Genomic DNA, 24,127 nt, shown 5'->3' on the forward strand with positions numbered 1-24,127 from the left:
TATTTTTCGTTACCTAATGTTACAGAAAAAAGGGAAAAAAAAGACTTCACATATAGCCGCACACCAACGTGTTGTGGCTAATAAGCCTTCATCAGGTAGTGAAAACACACAACTCTCACAACACACTTCCCATGAATTTCCCATTAGTTGCAGGGTTTTTTTTTTTTTAGAAGTGGCCTTCGCAATGTTGGGTTGGCAGCTGTATGTATGTGTTGGGCATGTTTGACTCGAGACCAGACCGGTGTCATTTGAGCATGCCATATTCTGGCTTGTACGAGCTCAAGGCAAAATCAAACATCGGAAAGCTAAGTAAACGTTAACTGCAGGTCACAAATCATTTTCAGTAAGAGTGATGGGCAGAATGCAGAGCTGCGTAAAACAATATACACTTCATTTCCATGCCATACTCAGTATTTTTTAACTAAATCAGTTACACTTTTTTGGGGGGGAACACCTGAGCATTTAAAGTTAAGTTGTGATGTACAGTAAAATCTTTCTCACAATTCCACTTCACAATGATGATAATAGAAAAAATACAATGTGCAAAAACATTAAGCTGACTGATGAAATCTGATGTTCAGATATTAAGCCTAAAGGAAGAAAAACATGAAAAAGAAAAAGACCCTTTGAGTGATACAATCTGTGAGGACAGCTGCCTTCACTGCTGTGACCTTTGCAGCGTGCCGCTCATGAGGCTTTACACAACCTGACAGAAGAATGACCCCTCTCATCCAACATTCAAGTGTCTGAACCCTAAAAACATACATTCATAAAATCGACTCATTGACTATTTAGCATTTTTATTGCTGCTTTGCATTTTCATTCATTTGAATATAAACATTAAAAGAACTGCATTCAGTGCATTCAGAAGTACTTCCTTTAGTGCGAGTCTATGGGTTTTTTCCAACCCACATTCATTGGAAAAACATGCCCGTGGCGGTACTTCTGTAACGTGATATTACATTGCCTCTTGCACGTTTAGCGACACTTTCAAAGTGAAATGTCCAGTGAGTGGCTATAAAAGCGTGTTTAGTTTTATCCGCAAGACCGCAACAGATGAACATGAATCTGGCAATGTTTTATTACGCTGGTTATTGTACATATCGCGAAAGTTCGCAAATGAAATGTCCGGTGAGTGGCACTAAAAGGTTAATGCTCTATCACATTTGAAAATAACGTATCACCTACACCAAACCCTACCCTAAACCTATATTTTGTTTTTGGGCCGATTCAGCATGTTGAATTGGCGTCGGGTCGTCGGTGAGAGAGAGAACTCTTATTTGCTGTTCAGCGAGTCAGTGTACGAGAATAAATGTGAAAGTGATGAAAGCGAGCAAAGTCAAGATGGTACAGACAGAAGGATGTTATAAATCTATGTCATCTTACCTGAGCATTCGAATGCACAAATATTTTCATAATAATATGTGCCGACTGGAATGAAGAAAGTGATCAGCGTGATTGATATTCAACATGGTAAGCAAGCGCTGCTTTGTTCACGGTTTTCGAATCTGCAGTCCTAGTATGGGTTTCCCTTTTTGAATGACGAAAATAGACTATCAATACACCGATATTTACTTACACGCAGGCGCAGAATGCACGTGCTAGCTGACAGTCACCTTCAGTCCTTTTGGTGTGTTAGAGTGTAGCTTTATGGCCAACAACAGGCAACAACACAGTCTGCTTTTGTCGCCGCAAGTTCTTTGACGTCGGCTTGGAGTATCCCGGGCTTTACTAGGCATACTAGAAACTTTCTGGGAGGTGTGTTGAGGCAAGTTGGAGCATAAGGAGAAATGTATTAGCTTAAAAATCATGCACTATGGTAAAAGTGTTTTGAGGTCATAACAGTATTGTGATAGGAACTGCACAAAAATAAGTGCTTATTAATCGATATTCTGGCTCTGTAATTATAATTGTTAAAAGAAATAGAAGTTGTTGGTGTTTTACTGCATCTATAGTGTTCATTTCAGCTGGAAACTGAAGTGAATAGTATGCTTATAGGTATGTTTTGGGAGTTTTGCAAAAATGTAGGTAGCAGTACTTTTTTTACAATGTTGGATTTCGTGCCTGATTTAAAGGACAAGTTCGGTATTTTACACTTAAAGCCCTGTTTACAGATCGTATCTGATGAAATAGAACGGTTAAGATTAAAATTTGGACACATGCTGCTGTCCCGAGAATTTTAGGTTTATTTCGCTTTTGTGGACCTATTTTGCCAAACGCGTCACACCCGTGATTCTTCCGTTGAGAGCTTGAATAATAGACACTCCAGCCCAGTTGGTGGCGATAATGCACCTTTGCCAATTGCAAGCAAACCACGGGCATTTCATTGAATACACAGAAGAAGCAGAAGAAGAAGCGGCGGAGTAATACCGTAAAGGTGCTGCGGTCTCACAGCACGTCCTATTAAGTCAATGGAGTTGGACAAAAACTACGATAAAACCTGTTGGAATGTATCTTTTTCAGCGATTTTTGATGGAACATATCAGTGAACACCCCTGACCACTCGGTGAGTTTCACGTCTTTGTAAACGAAAGTTTAATGTGTTTTTAGGTCGGAATCTTCCAGTGCATATAGACAACCATTGTGGGGGTGGGGGGGTGAAGCAAAATAAACCAAAAATTCTCGGGACAGCAGCATGTGTCCAAATTTTAATCTTAACAGTTCTATTTCATCAGATACGATCTGTAAACAGGGCTTTAAGTGTAAAATACCGAACTTGTCCTTTAACATCTATCAAGTGAAAATTTTAACAACATACACAGTTTGAGCAAATCTTTCAAGTCGGTAGCTCAAATAGGTTATGCACTGACTTGGGATAACGGTTAGTTCAAATAATATTTGTGACGTTTGCAAACACCCTTAACAGGTTCAACACTTGCTGCATTCTGCTTGTATCCTCATCCTTTGTTATAATTCTGCTGCTTTAATTGCCTTGCTTGAAAATTAAGTCCCAATGGAGTTTAGCAGAAAACTAGAGATCTGGAGAGAGACCTGACAACATCCTAAACTAAAAAGAATCTTCATCAACAGTATAAGGTTAAAGTGACAGTGTAAAATCACAGCAGCACCAAATGTATTTGACATGTTGTATATCTGCAGCCGTAACCACATGGGACAGGAGAATAAAGACGTGAAGATGACAGCGGCACACAAACACATCCAAACACACCTCATCTGCATTCAGAGCCTGAGGTGTGTGTGTTTAACTGTGTACGCAGCGAGAAAGATTTCTCGCAGAGGAAAGTTTGATGAGATTTTAATCAAAAATCTCTTCATGCAGAGACTTAGCGTTTGAGATTAAGGCGCCAAAGCCATCGCATGGTGTATTGACAAAATGGGATTTTTGCACAACAAAAGCTGCAGCTCAAGTCGCATAAGGACATAATTAATCGTTTTAAATGCATTGCATTTTTTTTTTTTTTACATCCACGCTAATTCCACCACGTAAGCCACTCGCGGCCAATAGCCTAAATCAATAGACTTCCATTAGCCTCAGCTGGACATTTTCAGTCACGTATTAAAGGTGTGTTGACGTTATGAAAGGCCGTGCTTTGGAGGATGGTGTCCTTGTCCTCGATAAGGCCAATGAACGGTGAGGGGACGCAAACAGAAAGTAGGTAAAAAATAAATAAAGGCGTTCTGCTCAATACAGAGAGATTCAAAAGGTTTCCGAGTAATTTTCACAAACGTGCTTGGTTTAAATGCCAGCTTTCTAAGGCAGTAGGGTTAGAATGAGTAATTAAGGTCAGGTTATTCAATTATAGGCATGGCGTTGAGAAACGCACTTAGAATCCTTCACACAACTGAAAGATCTACTGCAATCTAATATTATGCAATCTGTCCTACTGAGAGACAGACAAACAACGACAAACAATTTTTTATTTATTTTTATTTGGGGTTGTTAGTAGTAGAACTAAATGATGTTGCAGGCCGGACTCGAACCCGAGTACTACAGCTTTACATGAGTATGTGTGCTAACAACTTTGCCACAATTACAATAGACTATAAATGTAAAAGAAAGTAATCTAATTTCCATGTCTAGCCTATTACAATCTTTTTAAAATAAATAATTAATAACATAAAGTAATAAGTGTAGCAGCTTTTCTGGCAAGGGAGCATCAACACAAAATGAAGCAAGAAACATAATTACTAATTGCAAAAGACAAGATTTTTTTTTTTTTTTTTTGGATTTACATTATTTAGACAGGTTAATTAAAAGTCAAATCCAACACAACACTTTATAAACCAGCAACAATTTGCTCCCACGTCTCTAAAGTGTGAAATCTTTTGAGAGAATTTAGCGAATTAAAGGTTGCACTCAAATATTTCTAAAATGGCCCATTAAAATCAGAGCAGTGCTGCAGCACCATGGACAGCCCCGGATCACAGAATAGGCAGTGTGATTCAGCACCATGGACAGCACCTCAAAAACACACAGACCTCTTAAAAGCATGTTGTGACACACCACATTAATTATGATAGTATAATATGCCAACTAGGAAAGGGCGATTGCTTGACAAGTGAAAGCAGCACTCGCTGTTATGATAACTACACAGTAAAATATGAATACTGTTCAATTTGAAGGTTTTCTGTGGTTTTATTTGGTTTGGTGGATCTCATAGCATGGGCAAGCCAGTGTTCCGCAACCAAACATGTTTCTTATTTAAAGCAATAATCTGACATTAATTCGATCCAGAAAGTATTAATTAGATGTTATTATTCCACCACCTGTGTGATGTCATTAACTACACTACCAATCAAAAGTTTTTGATCTGTAAGATTTTTTATGTTTTTAAAAGAAGTCTCTTCTGCTCACCAAGGCTGCATTTATTTGATTAAAAATACAACAACAACAACAAAAATATATATTTTGTACAATATTATTACAATTTAAAACAGCAGTTTTCTATGTGAATATACAGTAAAGTGTAATTTATTCCTCTGATCAAAGCTGAATTTTCAGCAACATTACTTCAGTCTTCAGTGTCACATGATTCTTCAGAAATCATTCTAATATGATTTGATGCTCAAGAAAGATTTCTCATTATTATCAATGTTGAAAACCGTTATTTACATTTTTATTTCAGGATTCTTTGATGAATAGAAAGTTCAAAATAACAGCATTTATCTGAAATCTTGTGACATTAAATAATACCTTTTAAAAGTTTGGGGTCAGTAAGAATTTTTATTTTATTTTTGGGGGGAAAGAAATAAAAGAAATCAATACTTTTATTCATCAAGGATGAATTAAATTGATCAAAAGTTACAGTAAATACATTTCTAATGTTACAAAAGATTATATTTCAAATAAATGCTGTTCTTTTGAACTTTCTATACATCAAAGAATCCTGAAAAAAATTTACACAACTGTTTTCAACATTGATACCCAGAAACCCAGCAGCATTTTTCAGCAAGGATGTTCAGACACAAATTTCGTGAGAAAAATCTGGGACAACAAAAGGTCTCAACTGTGAAACTGACGTTCCGAGGGACATCATATATGTTGCACCTTTGGCTATTTTTAGAAAAGAATTGTACTCTTGAAAACAACCCCACAGGAAATTGTCTTCTAATAATAGAGACAAGATTTGATGTAGCCCTGGTTGGGACACATTGTTATAGGACACAATAACTTGTACAGACTATTTAGGATGCCAGCTAGAGCATGTAAAGAGATACACAGAACTGTGAAATCAAGCGTTGGTAATTACAGTAGCTTCAGCATTTCACTGCACTCCTCACTAATGAATAGAAATGATTGGATGGCAACTGCTGGTGACACTGACTCTTTCTCAAGTAGGACTGCAATCATGGTCAATGGCTTAAAGCCAAACACATCACAAAATGCATTAAAACTTTTAACCGACTATAAAAGAGGCTGTCATTAAAAGTCAAGAGGGCATAGCCTTCCTGCAAAGTTACGATAATTTAACGTGATTACACTGAGATTTCTAAAGTTGGCAAATTATGTTGAAATTGAACATTCAGACTGCAACAGGACACAGAAAATGTAACGTGAGCTTAACACTTTATAACTTGAAATAAATGTATATATAAATATACATATATAAAATATATATAAAATATATATAAATGTGTATGTATGTATGTATGTATGTGTATATAAACAAGGACACAATAGCAGCGGGTACAGATTTATTTATTTATGTTTCCTCCCTCATAACACAAACCCTAACTTTTGAAAGGTAGCTTATATTTTCTTCAGCACATGTAAAAATGTAGTTAAAAATGTTCTGACTAGTATATCTTAGTTATTTGATGTACTTATTTATGATTGGCATAATAATGAGAGCATTATCAAAAGGCTCAGACTGCTCCATGGTTCAATATATATATATATATATTTTTGCTAATATGATATACTGTCATATATATTTTCCTTTTGACAACAGAATTATTTAGAGCATTTTTTTGTTTAGTGTCTACAATCACAGGTTATTGTTATTCAAGATGAAATTGCACCTGTCATAAAACATCAAGACACATTGTAATTTTTCTTCTTAATATTATTTTTCTTTTTCTCTGTTTCTGACATTGATTTATGTGTCGCCCCATGGAGTTCTGGATAAATAAAAATACATTTTAAAAAAGTTGTTAAGAGTTTTTACGAGTAAAAAAAAAAAGTTGTTAAGAGATGTGTGAGTTGTGACAGTTTGGTGTCACTTACATCAGTGAAGATCAGACTATCATTCTTGCAATTGGTTTCAAATTATTTATAACAATGCAGTTCTTAATAAAGTTACCGCTTGTGATTAATAGTTGAATCAAAATTATTTAACTCATTTGGCACCTGGAAAGTGTTAGACCAAGGCCAGATTTACTAACAGCTTGTGCCAGTGCAAACCCTCTTTTACTACTATCAGCATTTACTAAAGACACGCTTTCAAAAATGTGCGCTGAAAAGGCTTGGACACAGATATTTTTGCGTCTGACCTTATTGCACATGCATTTGTAGGAGTTTCCCTTTCAGACGTAAAATTTATGGGGGTATAATATTAAAATGAATCATGCAATGTGATTTAATAAGGTTTGCTCTAGTCAATTTGCTGGTATTATTTACCGGCCCAAAAAAAGCATGTCTTAAACCAGACGTTAATTTGCATTGTTCTTGGTAGATTGCGTTGGTCATTATGGAAATGATCTGACTGTGTCTGTGTTCTTTAATTTGAATTTACTGTGTTGTCAGTAGATCACGTGCAGAACAACTTTCCAAGATGTTTTGGAATAGCGCTCTCACACTAATTTGCCCTCTTTAGTAAATCTGGTCCCTAATGTGAGTCTGGCCAGTGTGGGGTCTTCCCTCCTTCTGCCTGAGAAGCGGCGCTTATCTTCCTAGAAAATCGTTTGTACAGCAAAGCCATTAGGAAATATCACAAGATATGCTCTTATCAATTGTGCACTGTGTGCTATAGGAACGCTGATGTTGACAAAATGATCTTTATGCCCTCACACTCCACACACAGAAAGAGCCGATGAAGATCCAAGGGGAAAAAAAGGCAAACAAGCAGATCGATAAGATTTAAATTCAGAGAGTAAGACCCGTGGTGATGGGACAAACATTTCACAAGAAGACTTGAGTGAGAATCTTACATGTCCATTCACTTTGTTCACATTCATCCACTGAGTTTATTCAACCTCAAAAACTACAGAAGATGGAGACGAATGTCTCTAAACCAAAAACAAGGAGCCAATGACCTTATTCAATATTATTTATCATATGTGAATAGTGCTGATAGAGACTATTATGAGTCAGAATCAATGCCGTCATACTACTAAAGAGTGACTTTCTGCAATTTTGCATCCATCTTAACTGTTTATTTCCATCCCTTTACACTGATCACAGGAAATACTAGAGCGCCTCCAAGTGGCCAGATAAACCTGTGCAAAATCACTTACACAACTAGACACCTCCAGTACCAGTCAAACTTTAATGTATGTTTCTTGTGATCTATAAAACTTTTGATCTAAAGACTTAACCCTCATATTCCATTGAGACTGACTTTACTGAGGTTGCAAAGATGTCTGTGTAAAGTAATAATAGTCATTTAAAAATGAACCTCATATTTTCCTTCCAGCGGTTTTAATCTGTTCCACTGTTCAAATCAAAACCCAGAGGGCAGATATTGTTCATGCTTTAACCCTCTGTTGTATCACAAACTAGAAATACAGATATAAGAATGATATTGATTAATGTCACTTCTTATTCATGTATTCATGTTTTATATCTGGGGTCTCCCGAGATCCCAAACAAACAGTAATTTATTTTTTATCATGTCTGAAGCATGTTATAAAGTTAATAAACTTCGTCTATAATCAGTTCTCATAAAATAGGAAAAGAAAAAAGTGTCATGTTAAATATATTTGACCAATTAAAAAGACTTTGAAATGGCCACCTATAAACATTGGTAACACTTTACAATCCGGTCGAATTTGTTAATATTAGTTAATGCATTAACTAACATAAACTAACAACAAGCAATACATTTGTGCAGCATTTATTAATCTTTGTTAAAGTCACAGTGCAATAACTAATGTTTAGTAAATGTTGATATAATTAATATGATTAATAACAAATGCTGTAGAAGTGCTGTTGTTCATGTTAACTAATGTAGTTAACTAATGTTAGGAAAATGAAACCTTATTGTAAAGCGTTACTTTATTTTGAAATTATTTTTATCAGACAAATATAAATTGTGATTATACATGAACTTCATTAAAACACTTTTCCCCCGTATTTTATTATTAATTCTTTTCTAAAAAGATGACTTAATTATTCAGAATGATAAGTGTGTCCAAATCGTTATCTATACTGTATTATCTGCCCTGAGGGTTTCATTAGGTTAAAACAAACGCTTGCCAGCAGAAAGAATGAAAATCTCTCACAAGCACATAAAGGGAGGTTAGGCATTAAAAACATCTGATATTAAAATGAATACATTATTTTACTGCAATAATCAGTTTAGCTACTTTTACAAAGTTTACCATGGCACATTTATAATTCTGATGATGTGTTTTCAGGAGCATTTTTCTATCACTCACATGAGAGACCAAAGCAATAGCAAACCGCAACCATCCAATCAATTCAGGATGGAGAAAATCAAGTTCCGCCCGACATGTTTGAGAAGCAGTTTCACTCGGATATACGTCACGATAGGGGAGAAAGGACTTATTTTGTTCATGCTGACTTTAACAACATAGTATTATCATTACATATGGTAAAAAATATGGTATTACTGTGGTACTATGTCCAAAAAAACATGGTAATGTTTGGATGATTTTTTTTTACAGTAATTTGCAATAATGTGAAATGTTTAAAATGAATGACTGTTGTGCGTACACACACGTACATGCATGACCTCAGGCGGTCTGTTAGTTAGAGGAGTAAGGACATCTGCTCCATCAAACATAATCAGTCTCTGAGAGATTTGCATATGCAAGAGCTCCTTAAATGATGCATCACTCAGAAACACCTGCAGGGATGAAGTATGCATTTGTAAACGTGTTAAAAACATTGAACCGGCCCAAAATTGAAGCAGGTTATAAAAGTCACAGCGGTGTGCCAGACTGACTTCCAACAAGAAACAGAAACAATAAGATACAAACAACCAATTTATTTTCATCCTCCCCAAAAAAAACCATTGACGTGTAGGATAGCCCATACATTATGTTTACCTGTGACGGTTTAATTTGCAGGGTTTGTAAAGAGTGAAATTGACTATTTCTGTCTTCAGTCTGTTTGACGTCAACTTCACAGACCCGGGGAATCGTTTTGACAACGTTGTCGGCAAAAAAAAAAAAAACGTTTTCGCTTTACGCGAAAATGGCAAAGGAAAAACGTTTGCGTTTTTAGAACATCTCTGTCGTATAAACGTACCCGGAGTCAGAGGGCTTTTCCAGATATTACACTTCCTTGAGTGGATCATATTGATAGTTAAAGCGATAGTTCACCCAAAAATGAAAATTCTATCATCATTTACTCACCCTCAAGTTGTTCCAAACTTGAATAAATTTCTTTCTTCTGCTGAACACAAAAGAAGATATTTTGAAGAGTATGAGTAACCAAACAGTTGATGGACCCCATTAACATCCATAGTATGGAAAGAAAAAATACTATGGAAGTCAGTGGGGCCCATCAACTGTTTGGTTACCGTTTGGTTATTCTTCAAATTATATTCCTTTGTGTTCAGCAGAAGAAAGAAATTCATACAGGTTTGGAACAACTTGAGGGTGAGAAAATGATGACAAAACTTTAATTTCTGTCAGGACAACTATAGTCAATTACGATTGACAATTAGCATACAGTTAAGATTGGCGGTATGGTTCTGTTCTGGGAAAGAACATGCAGCCTAGCATGGATAAGAGCAGGGAGAGCAGCAATAACCCTTAGGGTAAACAGAACAGAGCCAACATGAATGTATTGCAGATATCATTAATTCAAGATTTTAAAGTACAACATAGTTCAAGAATATATTCTGATTCAAGGGGAATCAGAATGCCATCCTGACTGACAAGAGGAGGAGCTGGGGATGGAGGAGGGTAATTAGCTCCTGAGAAACGCGATAGCTGCTAATACTACTGAAGGAGCTTATATATCTATACAGTGATAGGCACCTTATTCCTACAGGTGACGTGTTTCAGCTAAGAGTCAGCTGATGTGAGCTTGACTAGCGTGACCTGCCAGAATTGAAGCTACATGTATGCTTAATTTTTGGGTGAACTATTCATTTAATGTGATGAACGTACTCGGTTACTAACGTAACCTCGGTTCTCTCTAGAAGAGGGAACGAGTACTTGCGTAAGATATCTTACGCTAGGGGAAAACCTCTTTTCCTCGAGATATTGAAGCCAAAAATTATCCTTAATTTTGCAATAATGTAAAATGCATTGCAGCAGCATGCAGACATGGGCGAGACAGCTCGCGCGCCCATTGGCTGCTCTGCGGCAACTGCACCAGCCTATCGATAGAGGCTCCTCAGAATTCGATAGAGGCTCCCGCCGAAATCGGGTGGGGCCAGGGCTATAAATACGGCCCAGAGAGGCTGGTTTGGTCAGTTTTTCATCGCTGAAGCGAATCAGAACATGACGCATGCACGGCAAGATACGCAAGTACTCGTTCCCTCTTCTAGAGAGAACCGAGGTTACGTTAGTAACCGAGTACGTTCTCTTACGAGAGGTCTCTCGTACTTGCGTAAGATATCTTACGCTAGGGGAACACAATGTAAAACGCCGTGCATGCTTGAGACATAACACTAAAGTCCCAAGGGCAGGTGCCCGGGGCTCATACAGTGCCTAATCACAAGGGACTCACAGAGAATCCAGGACGAGGGGCTAGAATAGCATCATTCCTGTAATATGGAGCTCTGATAAGAGCATGTTATATCAAGTGTTCCACACAGCCAGGGCGAACTCGGCCTGGACTGGTAAATATGGGGGACTTACGCACTGCCCACAGAAGTATACAGACGATCCGTGATCAACGCTCTAGCAGTTTCAGCATCCCGAGCCGATAGCATCGGGCGGGCAATACTGAAAAATTAAACCGAGAGCAACCTAGCTTGCAAAGCGGGAACCTCGAGGTTATAAAACCTTATAAATGTAGACGGGGAGGCCCAGCCTGCCGCCATACAGATATCTTGCAAGGCAATCCCACTGGACCAAGCCCACGACGAGGCCATGCCTCTTGTGGAGTGCGCTTTGACACCTATCGGGCATTGCAGGCCCCTGGATGTGTAAGCTAGCGCTATAGCATCAACTATAGCATCAACTTTCATTACGGAAACATGGCACAAACAGGACGATGGTCTTCTTTTTAACCAGCTGACTCCAGCGGGCTTTGGACTCATTGATGTTTCACGAACTACAGGTAGAGGTGGTGGTATTATAGTTGTTTACAAACTGCAATACAAGATTCACCCTGTATCCGTTCCTCCTTTTAAAACTTTTGAATGTCTTGTTCTAAATGTGTCTGATACTCACTCTGCTCTCCATTCTGCTATGGTCACTATCTATCGACCTCCTAAACTGAATAAGGACTTTCTGTCTGAGTTTGCTGATCTTCTTTCTTTATTGTCCGTCAGATTTAAGAGAATTTTGATTCTGGGTGATTTTAACATACATGTAGATCAGAAAGCCTGTCTCTTGGCCAAGGATTTTCTATCACTCTTGGACTGTTTTAATTTCTCTCAGTTTGTAAATGTCCCCACTCACTGTAAAGGACACACGTTAGATTTAATTATTGCAAATGACTCATCTGTTTCTAATCTCTCTGTTGTGGATGCTGGACTTTCTGATCATCTAGCTATCTTCTTTAATATTGAGACATTTCATTCTAGTAGAGAGACTTCACGAACTATTTCATTCCGTAAATGGCAATCAATTGATCATGCTACCTTTGCAAACTCGATTGTCTCTTCTTTAGTTGGCATGTCTTCTGCTCCTCTTGAGGATAAAATTTCAGTATTTAATAATGTCCTTACAGCCAACTTGGACATCTTTGCACCCATAAAAACACGTAACGTTTCATTTGCACAGTCAGCCCCCTGGTATAATGGTGATTTGCGTATACAGAAGGCTGTGTGCCAGAAATTAGAGCGAAAATGGCGTCACTCTGGTTAAAATGTGTTCCACCAGGCCTGGAAAGATTGCTTGTCAAACTACAGAGTAGCCATTGAAACTGCAAGATCTGCCTATTTCTCAAACATTATTGATAATAATCAAAGCAATCCCAGGAAGCTCTTTCATACAATTAACAGTCTGCTTAAAGCAGATAGTGTCAGTTCTCTGACTTCATCTGACTGGCTGTGTAATGAGTTTCTCAAATCTTTCAGTGAAAAAATTAACAATATTCGCACAAATATCCATACCTTGCAGTCTGCCGATCTTACAGTTAATACTCCGAGGTTCTCTGGCATTCCTTCTAATCCAAATTTACTTTATTACAACCTGAGATGCTCTGCAACCAGGTTTCTAGTATGAAAGCTACCACTTGCATACTTGATCCCATGCCTGGTATCCTGTTTAAATCCTGCTTTGGTCCTTTATGTCCCTCAGTTCTTGCTATAATAAATGACTCTTTGTCATTTGGGGAGGTGCCAGCAGCACTTAAAACTGCTGCGGTTACTCCCGTTTTAAAAAAGCAAAATTCTGATGTGAAAAATCTGTCAAATTATCGCCCAATCTCAAATCTCTCACTTCTGTCTAAAATCTTGGAGGGTGTGGTTGCAGCCCAATTAAACAAACACTTAATTGAAAATAAACTATTTGAGCCTCATCAATCAGGATTTCGAAAATTACACAGCACCGAGACTGCGTTGGTGAAAGTCGCTAATGACTTACTAATTGCCTCCGACTCCGGCTCCACATCCATTCTTATTCTCTTGGATCTCAGTTCAGCCTTCGACACTATTGACCATGCCCTACTACTCAATCGCCTTGAACATGTATTTGGCTTGTCAGAGACTGTTCTTGACTGGTTCAAGTCCTATTTTACTGACCGCAGTCAATTTGTTTTTATGGGTGGTTATAGGTCCAAAGTTGGTTCCGTTCATACGGGTGTTCCACAAGGGTCAGTCTTGGGTCCCCTACTCTTTAGTATGTACATCTATCCATTCGGTCAATTACTACAATCTCTCAACCTTAACTATCACTTTTATGCTGATGATACACAGATTTATATACATACTAGACCGGGTCAGCAAGTGAACGTTGGGCATCTTTCTAACTGTATTGCTGAGATAAATATTTGGATGTCCAATAATTTTCTGTCTCTAAACGGCTCAAAAACAGAAGTTATGCTCCTTGGATCTCCACATCAACTGCGAAAGGTTGGGTCTCCTACTCTGTCTGTTGATGGCGTTGCACTGGAGTTTAAGACCAAATTAAGAAATCTGGGTGTCATATTTGACGCCACACTGTCATTTGAGCCTTTTGTCCAGAATACAGTTAAGACATCATTTTATCACCTCAGAAATATAGCCCGGCTTCGTCCTATGTTGTCCTTCTCTGTAGCTGAGAAGTTGATAAACTCTTTTGTCTTTTCGCGCATTGACTACTGCAATGGTCTTCTAGCTGGGGTATCTAAGTCATCATTGGATAAATTGCAATATCTTCAAAATTCAGCTGCTAGAGTACTGTCTGGGGTCAGGGCCAGGGACCATATAACCCCGGTCTTGGAGTCCCTGCACTGGCTACCTGTTAGGTATCGTATTGATTTTAAAATCCTTATGCTGGCCTATAAATCTCTGCACAATTTGGCACCTCAGTATTTGACTGACTTATTAATCCCTTACACACCACGTCGCAATCTGCGCTCCTCTCAGAGTGGTCTTTTGGTTGTTCCGAAGACACGGCTTCATACGTGGGGTGACCGAGCATTTTCTGTCTATGCTCCTAAGCTCTGGAATTCTCTCCCGGCCGACATCAGGGAAGCAAATACATTAGTGACTTTTAAATCTCTTCTTAAAACATTTTATTTTAGGATTGCTTTTACATGATCTTAATTTTGTGTTTATTTTAATTTTTTTGTATTTACATTGTGTTATTCCTTTGCTGTTATGCTTGTCTGTAAAGCGCTTTGAGAAAGCTACATTTAAAGGCGCTATACAAAATAAATATATTATTATTATTATTAACTATCCATCTGGATAGACTGCGTCCCCTTCCTCTTCAGATACCGGCAGGGCCGACAGGGAGATCACCTGTGCCCTAAACGGTGTATTGAGGGATTTAGGAACATATCCGTGCTTTGGTTTGAGTATGACTCTCGAGTCATTCGGCCCAAACTCCATACACGTCGCGCTCACTGAGAGCGCTTGCAAATCCCCTATGCGCTTCACTGAAGCGAGAGCCAGAAGAAACACTGTTTTGAAAGACAAGAGTTTCAGGTCTATTGACTGTATTGGCTCGAATGGGGCACCTTTCATGGCTTCCAGAACCGTGGAAAGGTCCCAAACGGGAACTGAGGGTGGTCTGGTAGGGTTCAGCCTCTTAGCTCCTCTAAGGAAGCGAATGACCAGATCGTTCCTTCCTAATGACTGGCCAAGCGGTGGTTCAGCGAACGCTGCTATGGCCGCCACATAAACTTTGAGCGTGGATGGGGTTCTGTCCTTATCCAGAAGCTCTTGTAAAAAGGAGAGAACCTCCGGTCCCCACAGCGTGAGGGTGAAGTGCCACTCGCTGTACACCAGCTAGTGAACACAGACCATTTTGAGGAATAGAGCCGCCTCGTAGATGGAGCTCTAGCCTGCGTGATCGTGTTTAACACTCCCGCTGGGAGGTTAACGGGTACCCGTTGATGGCCCACACATGTAGGGACCAAAGCTCCGGGCGAGGATGCCAGATCGAGCCGTTCGCCTGCGAGAGGAGATCCCTCCTCACCGGTATCGGCCACGGGGCGGTACTCGTCAGCTGCATCAGGACTGGAAACCAGACTTGGTTTGTCCAAAATGGGGCGACGAGTAGCACTGGGCATCCGCTCTCCCTGATTCGCTCTAACACCTGGGGTAGGAGCGTGACAGGGGGAAACGCATAGAGCGGGCAGCGGGGCCAGACGTGAGCCAGCGCATCCCTGCTCTTGGAGAAGAATTCCTGACAATGAGCGTTCTCTTGAGACGCAAATAGGTCTATTTCCGCTCTGCCAAATGTCCTCCATAGCATTTTGACTGTCTGTGGATGTAAAGACCATTCTCCTGTCGGCAGATTGTTTCTGGACAGTCTGTCTGGTCCCACATTCAGATGGCCGGGCACATGCGCTGCCCTGAGCGAGCGCAGATTGTGCTGAGCCCAGACCAGGAGGCGTTCCGTCAGCCTGTGAAGGATTCTGGATCTGATACCTCCTTGGTGATTTATATAAGCCACCACTGACATGTTGTCCGAACGGACCAAGACGTGGTGTCTTTTTATCTGGGGACAAAAGCGCCTCAGCGCGTTGTCGACTGCCATCATTTCCAGGCAGTTTATATGCAGAAGCTTTTCCCGTTCCGACCACTGGCCGAATAATGGTCTGCCCTCGAGCAGCGCTCCCCATCCCGAGGTTGAGGCGTCCGTAGACACCACCTTCACACTCGAGGAAGTCCCCAGGCTTACACCTGACCGGTACCAGTCGGTCACTGTCCAAGGTTTCAGAGCTGCGACGCATTTCTGATCGACCTTGAGGCGCGCGAGACCGGAGGTCCAAGCTCTGCGCGGCGCGCGCTTTCAACCAATACTGCAGCGGGCGCATGCGAAGCAGACCCAGCTGAAGCACTGAGGATGCTGAAGCCATGAGACCCAGCATCCTTTGAAACTTTTTGAGCGGGACTAAAGCGGCGTGGCGAAAAATCTCTGTCATGCGCTGAATACTTAGTCTGCGCTGCGGCGACAGCTGTGCTGTCATAGACAGCGAGTCCAGATCTGTGCCCAGAAAAGATATTTTCTGACTGGGAGACAGTGAACTCTTTGCCCAATTGACTGTGAGACCTAAATTCTCGAGGTGATCGAGTAATATGGTCCTGTGTTCTATGAGCTCCGACTGTGATCGAGCTAGAACCAGCCAATCGTCCAAATAATTCAGCACTCGTATGCCTCGGAGCCTGAGGGGTGCGAGCGCTGCATCCATGCACATCGTGAACACGCGAGGTGCCAGGGATAGGCTGAATGGCAGGACTGTGTACTGATATGCCTGGCCCTCGAAGGCGAATCTCAAAAATCGCCTGTGACGTGACGCTATTTGTATTTGAAAATAAGCGTCTTTCAGATCTATCGACATGAACCAGTCCCCTTGGCAAATTTGCGAGAGGATTTTCTTGGTCGTGAGCATTCTGAACCGTCGTCTTAGATCTAAAATGGGTCTGAGACCCCCGTCTTTTTTTTTTGGGTACCAGAAAATATCTGCTGTACATGCCCCCTTCGCTCTGAGCTTGTGATAGGGGTTCTATAGCCCCTTTGCCCAGTAACTTCGCTATTTCGGCCCGAAGTAGGTGTACTACTTCCTTTTTCACCGTAGTATCGATTCGCGCCGCTTTGCGTTGCGGGCGTCGACCGAACTGTAGCGAATAGCCTCTTTCTATAATGTCTAGCACCCACTTCGAAACCCCGGGTAGCCTTGCCCATGCGTTTGCACGAATGGCTAGGGGTTGAATGCGAAGCGCGCTCTGGTCGCTCAGCGACAGAGGGGCTTCAGTGTGCTGCAACATAAGCGTCGCGCTTATGACATTTGAGGCAGGGGGCGCGCTGATAACAGCGGGCAGATTGCCCGCGCTCGACTCCTCTGCGGTGGTCAACCGAGAGGGGGAGGGCTGGGCGAGTCCCGTAAGACCTGTCATGTCTATGTGTGAATGTGGGCGTGGGATAGCGGGCACATTTACAACACTGAGAGCATTGTCTGCCTGAGCAGAGCGAATGCATGTTGGTTTCGTTTTACAGAAACCTTGAGACATGCAGAACGTAGTGTTTGTGGGTACTGGGCAGTGGGCACATTTACCACATTTAATGCGCAATCGATCTGGGTCGATTTCATGTGCGCGAGCCCTGTGCGACGGGCTGTGTTTCTGTGTAGGAATGAGCACTGGGCAGGCAGTGGGCATTTTGTCTACACTTATAACACCATCGGCCGTGGCCGGAACACCAGAAAATACACTCTATGGGATTTATCTGGGTAGCCGTAAAGCGGCGTTTGTGTGCAGGCAAGCGGGCTGTGTCGCCGACTTGTTTACTGCAGAATACACTGGAACAGTCGCATTTACTGGAACTGAACGAGCGAGAAGTTGCCATAGAAACAGAGAGCGTCAACATGCTGGCGTTTGTTTGCAGGCGTGCGTGCATTACAACAGGCTCGCTCACTGCAGTATGACATTTCCAGTCGCCCGAACTTCAGAGGGGAATGAGAAATAGAATTCGGCCCGGCCGCAGCGGGACATTAACACTCTTTTCTCCTTTCGCCAGTGACGCACGGGAACCATAGAAACGGTGTTTGGGTGCAGGCGAGCGGGTTGTACAACGCGCTCGTTGGCTGCAAAATGCACATCTGCAGTCGCCTTTCAGGGAACTGACAGAGCGAAGCATTGGAGGCATAATTAATCTGCCGTTAGACCGAGATTCGAACACCGGTCTCTCGTGTGAAAAACCAAAGATTCCGCCACTGAGCCACAGGGGGGAACACAAAGGCTTTCAGATGCACGAGCATATAAGAGCGTCAACATGTTTTCTTCGGCGTTTGCTTGCCGGCGCTGCAATATTTATATTTCCAGTCGCCTGATCAGGGAACTGAGAAATGTGTGAGAAAATTCAGGTCAGTCCAGCCTCGGCGGGACTAAAACACTATTTTCTCCTTTCGCTGGTGATTGACGCGTGAATGGGGCGCAGAGGCAGGGTAGCTTTCTTGTACGTAAAGAAAAACTAACCCCGAACACACACACATACACAAAACACAGTAGAAGAGAAAAGGATATGTACGCCGGAAAGCGTCAGCAGAAACGGCGACTGAAGGCGGCGAGATGTCGACCAGCAGCTTCAGATGCACTAATCCCGCTGGGTGCTTGACTCAGACGGCGCGGCTTTCTCAGGCCCGCTGAAGAGATGAAAAAACTGACCAAACCAGCCTCTCTGGGCCGTATTTATAGCCCTGGCCCCACCCGATTTCGGCGGGACATGACGTAATGGGCGCGAAGCGCCCTCATTGGTTCTGACGTCATGAGGAGCCTCTATCGATAGGCTGGTGCAGTTGCCGCAGAGCAGCCAATGGGCGCGCGAGCTGTCTCGCCCATGTCTGCATGCTGCTGCAATGCGTTTTACATTATTGCAAAATTAAGGATAATTTTTGGCTTCAATATCTCGAGGAAAAGAGGTTTTCCCCTAGCGTAAGATATCTTACGCAAGTACGAGAGACCTCTCGTAAGAGAACTACACCTGTGGTTACTCTGCTGGGTGAACTTGAGGAGAACTGGCTTCATTCATCCACTAAAAATCATTAAAAATAAATAAAAATTAAAACTTAAAACTTAATTGTTGTCATCATGACATGGTGAAGTCATTGTGTAAAAGAGAATTGTCAGAATTTAGAGAAAGAGAATTTAGCAGCATAAAAGTGCAGATGCTATAGCTATAATTATAGCTATACTGTAACTGATTTAATATTTGGATATCTAATGCAATGAAATACAGGCATTTTTAAGCATACAAATGCTTTTTGAGGCCACTTTACAGTATATCAATTCCACCAACTATACTTTTTAAACTTTTTCAAAAAAAAAGAAAGAAAATCAACACTGTCATCTAGTAGCTTTATAATTTGCCCTTAATTTGCCAGCAAACTTTATATCCTTACAATCCTCTAATTCCACTTTCCTTTCACTGCCTCCAAAAGTCTGTGCCTAAGCTTTATAAATGAGGTGGTTGAGGAAAACAAGATAGTCAGTGGCTGTTTTACTCCTTGTTTTGAGGGCCAATCATCTCCATCTCACCACCCAGCTTGATCTGCCCGTTCTTGTTGGATTCATCATCCATATCAGACAGTTCTCTGCAGCGTAATAGGCATTAAAGTTGCCCTCCTAATATGACGGATGCTCTCTGGAGGTAAGGACCATACACCAAATACTTTTTCTGGACTATATCCAGTGACGATAGACTGATAGATATTTTTGTGGAAGGTTTTTTGCAGCTCGACAGCTCAGTCCTAAAATGAACAGTTTGGACACACTCTAAAAAATTATTATGTGGCTTAGTAAATATTACAGTAATATAAAATCTCTGAATATCGTTTACTTGATTGTTTGAGTTAAACATACCAAAATAATTGACTAAAAATCCAACAGTTAATTTTGTATAAAATCATTACTGTGCTTTAAATAATTTTATTTAATGCAAAACAACATACAGTAGGCGTAATGTGACAACTACACGAGAGTCGCGCCTGTCTTTTCGTATGATTGAAACGCCTTGCGTAAAACACACGACTTTATTCCGAATGATAATGAATATAATTAATTTGGATGATAAAATGTCCTCAGAACTGTGTGTGTGCACTGTTTGTTTATTGGCAGGTTATGGAGTCAGTCGCTCGTAGTATCTTTCGGCTACGAGTGAAACGCAGGACGGCAGTCTGAAGTTTGAAGTTCACCCGCAGAGCGCGAGTCCGTCTCCGGCACGAGAACCAGCGCTGATCCGGTGGAAATTGGATAACAGACTGGTTGATTACACTTGAATTAGGCTACCTGAATGTTACAATTTTTCATTTTTACATCTAAATTGTTTGTTAAATGAGTATAAATGTAGGCAATATTTTATAGGCTACATGTTAAAACAGTGTAAAATATGCTGTATTGCTGTACTCATCGACAATAAAGGCCAATGTCATGTATACTGGTGGTAGTATGGAATACTATTTTATAAAGGTTTAGAGGAAATAAAAAAAGTTAATATTACTCATAAATAAAAACAGTTAATATTACTCATAAATATTGTTTTTTAAATGTTTAAATGTTAAATAATTTCTACTAAATTTTATTTGTTAATGTACCAGATGCAGTTACTCAGATTTTCTCAATTTTTTTACTTGCATTTACTAAATTCATACAATACATTTCATTGATTTCACAGCTTTAAAATGTACTAATTTTTTTTGAGTGTAAAAATGTTAGACCAAAATTTTTTAGTAAATCATAGTTAAACTTTTTAGAATGCAGTCTCTTAGACTTCTGCCCTGTTGTGCTGGTTTGGATCGATATGAGGGTGAGTAAATTATGTCATATTTTTATGACCTGTTCCTTAAAAAGTGAATTACATTTTTTTTTTTGCTTAATTAACATTCTTTGTAAGGTTCTTGAGGGCACCTGTGGATGAGTCAGTTCATCAATGATGTTGAATGTGAAGAACAGCAATAGAAGAAGGAAGAGATGCTTGACCTTGTTTACGAAGGGCCTGTACTGGAGAGTGGAGAGAGACAGTATGGAATGGCTGGAGAGCAGGAGAGATCACAAGAAATCATTCCTTTGCCATGTCTAAGCCACAATACTTTGATATACCGCAGCCTTCATATGGGCAAGATCAATATGGCCATTACCTGGATATTTCACATTTCTGTACTTCACAACAAAGGGACAAACTGAATTAGTTCAGACCATCGTCTATAACCCAACTGAGGTGAAGATGACAGTGTTGGCATGTAGCAGATGGCTGCCTCGCTCTTCTTCAAAATATTCTGAACTATGACTAGGAGTTGGAGTTATACGGCCAAAGGGAAATACCACAGTATGATCATTTTATATAGTTATTTCCTGTCCTTTAATTCCAATTCAGAGAGTGTGTGGGTTCCAAAGTATGTGAGCGGTGTGAGGTAGAGCACTGTAGTTTACTATTATTATGTTATAATAATAATTGTTTTCTGGAATTTCAACAAAGAATGGTTTATAGTATATTGTACTGTACATATGATACCACCTATATGCTTCAGTGAATACAGAACTTTACAAATTAAACATTAAAGTAGTAAAACTATTTATGAAACACCACAACTGGCTGTAAAACACCAAAATCTTCAATTAATTTACACACAAATTATGATTACAGGGACAGATTGTTGATTAATAAAGACTATATATTATATAATACTATGTTATGACCTCAAAACACTTTCACCATAGTAAATAATTGTAAATTAATTCATTTTGACTTAACATGACTAGTATTACATAACCAGCACCATATGCATGCCGTTTCTGATGTAGTAAACTTGTTCAGTAGTTCCTCTGATACAGTATTGCACTTGAAATGTAGAACACTCAGGTAAGAGTGTTCAGATACGCAAAAAAGGCATGCATTCAAGTAGCATTTGTTTTTGTTAAAATTAGCAGTTAGGTTTTGGGTAGCGTTCAAATGTGATAGACCCTTAACCTTTAAAGGAGACATATCATGCTTTTAAATCGTTCCTTTTTACATATAAATCATACATTTGTAGTCTATATAAAGCGGAACTGCAATGCTTGGGTCTGAATTCCTCATTATTATAGCTCCACAGGCCCCTTTTCTACCCCTTTTCTGATGTGCGTCTGAGAGCAACTTGTTTTGGTGCGGTCTCTTTAAATACAATTGAGACACTTCATACCCCACCCCCTCTCCAGGTTGTAGCGGTGACACTCGGTTCAACTCCACCCCGTTCGGCCATTTTTGTAGTTTGATAGCAGATATACGATTATCTAGCGGCACAGAAACATTTTATTCACACGTTATTAACAAAATGTCAACAACCGAAGACTTGTCCAGCCAGCCTTACATGTTCGAGCCAGAGTCGGAGACGGAGCGAGATGAAAATGAAGACGACGAACCTGCAGAACAACGTCTTCATATGGATGTATCGCAATGGTGTGTTACTGTTTTTACACATGAAACTTTGGTCTTCCGACCTTTTACCACCGTGTCGATTTATTTTGATTAATATGTGCGAGGGAGAGAGAGCAAGACAGCGCCTAGTTTGGAGACGGTGAAGTCTTGTTTACACTTTCGCCTGGCTCCGAAGAGAGAGACTCTCTCTCTGGTCGTTCTTTTAGTTAAACATGCGCCCTGTCACAAGCGCGGCAGTTCATCTACATTAGACGGTGTAATGAAGCGCGTGGGTTACTACATCCAACAACCGAACATTTTAACTTACCCTCTCGTAACTTCTGCATTCCTTTAGCTTGGACTACAAAATTGCAGCGCGAAAATAAAAATGGCGGATTGGAAGTGTTGGGCCGGAAGTCAATGTCCTTATTTGGCAGTTCCGCTGCAAATACTGTGACGTAATAGTTCAAAAAACGTCATAGAGAACAGAAAAATCGGAACAGGTTGAAAAATATGACCAAAACAGAATATAAAGATATTAACAATGAATAATTTCAACTTTTCTGTACTTCTAAACACTCCAAATATACAACAAAATGCATTTAAGGGCTAAAAAAGTGCATTTAGCATGATATGTCCCCTTTAAGCACTATTCAGCGGATATTTTACTTCCGAACTGCAGCAATTTGCACAACCACCAAAGTAATAAAATATTGCCAGATTCACATTCATCTGTTTCAGATAGAAATAAACATGCTTTTAGCACCACTTACTGGACATATTGTTTCAAAAGTGTCGCGAGACGTGCACGAGGCAATGGTACTTTATTTCGCAGAAATGTTGCCACAGGCACGTTTTTCCAATGAGCCTGGGTTGATAGAACCACCACTTAATAACATTAATACACATTATTCCACATTTTGATTTGTCTAAGACACATTCCACTCTGCTTTACTTTACTCTAATTTATGTTTCTCAATCGTAATTAACATAAAGCAGTCCTGCCCACTGATAACAACACAAATGTATCACAGTTTCAATGGTGTAGCAGTATAACCGTGTATATACCACTATACTTCCCTGTCTTAGGTTGTGTGAACGTGTGTGTATTTTGGCTCCAATGGAGGCCCGACTGAATGACAGGGAGAGATTGAGGCTGCTGGAGCTTGACCGTGTTTGTCTAAAATCCAAACGGTGAAATTAATAGGCCCTGTTATTCTCATCCACCCCTCCACCCCTCTGTTCCAGCCTGTCAGAGAAAGACACACGCTCTGAGTGACAGCTCCATGCACCCAATCCCTCCCCTCTGATCGACATTCAGGGAAAAAAAATAATGTTCTGCTTTTGTCATGTAGAACGGGACTCTCAAATATGCAGCCAGTATGTAGGGCAAATGGAAACCCAATCCTATTAGAAACACATGAGATACAGTCCCATGTAAACACACACAGAGAAAGAAAGAAAGAAAGAAAGAAAGAAAGAAAGAAAGAAAGAAAGAAAGAAAGAAAGAAAGAAAGAAAGAAAGAAAGAAAGAAAGAAAGAAAGAAAGAAAGAAAGAAAGAAAGAAAGAAAGAAAGAAAGAAAGAAAGAAAGAAAGAAAGAAAGAAAGAAAGAAAGAAAGAAAGAGATGTCATGGTACTTCCCAGATATGTATTCAATAATAATGCTGATAGATAGATAGATAGATAGATAGATAGATAGATAGATAGATAGATAGATAGATAGATAGATAGATAGATAGATAGATAGATAGATAGATGGATAGATGGATAGATGGATAGATGGATAGATAGATAGATAGATAGATAGATAGATA

General features: G+C 40.1%; 2 protein-coding genes and 1 long non-coding RNA gene across 4 annotated transcripts in view; 1 reads left to right on the plus strand and 2 right to left on the minus strand.

Moving 5' to 3' along the window:
* Positions 1–24,127, plus strand: part of LOC309509977 — a 961,882-nt gene that overhangs the window by 880,651 nt on the left and 57,104 nt on the right. The gene's annotated exons all lie outside the window — the stretch shown is intronic.
* dpp6a (dipeptidyl-peptidase 6a) overlaps positions 1–24,127 on the minus strand; it is a 447,069-nt gene that overhangs the window by 301,572 nt on the left and 121,370 nt on the right. The gene's annotated exons all lie outside the window — the stretch shown is intronic.
* LOC309509960 (uncharacterized protein) lies at positions 14,693–16,588 on the minus strand. The gene is made up of 2 exons (XM_082184981.1): positions 15,159–16,588; positions 14,693–15,125 (listed from the first exon to the last, which is right to left on the minus strand). The coding sequence occupies exons 1-2, from the start codon at positions 16,391–16,393 to the stop codon at positions 15,083–15,085; spliced, it is 1,278 nt and encodes a 425-aa protein (XP_082041107.1). The 5' UTR covers positions 16,394–16,588; the 3' UTR covers positions 14,693–15,082.

Source organism: Leuciscus leuciscus (genome assembly GCF_965113295.1).
Source record: "Leuciscus leuciscus genome assembly, chromosome: 11".
Taxonomy (NCBI): domain Eukaryota; kingdom Metazoa; phylum Chordata; class Actinopteri; order Cypriniformes; family Leuciscidae; genus Leuciscus; species Leuciscus leuciscus.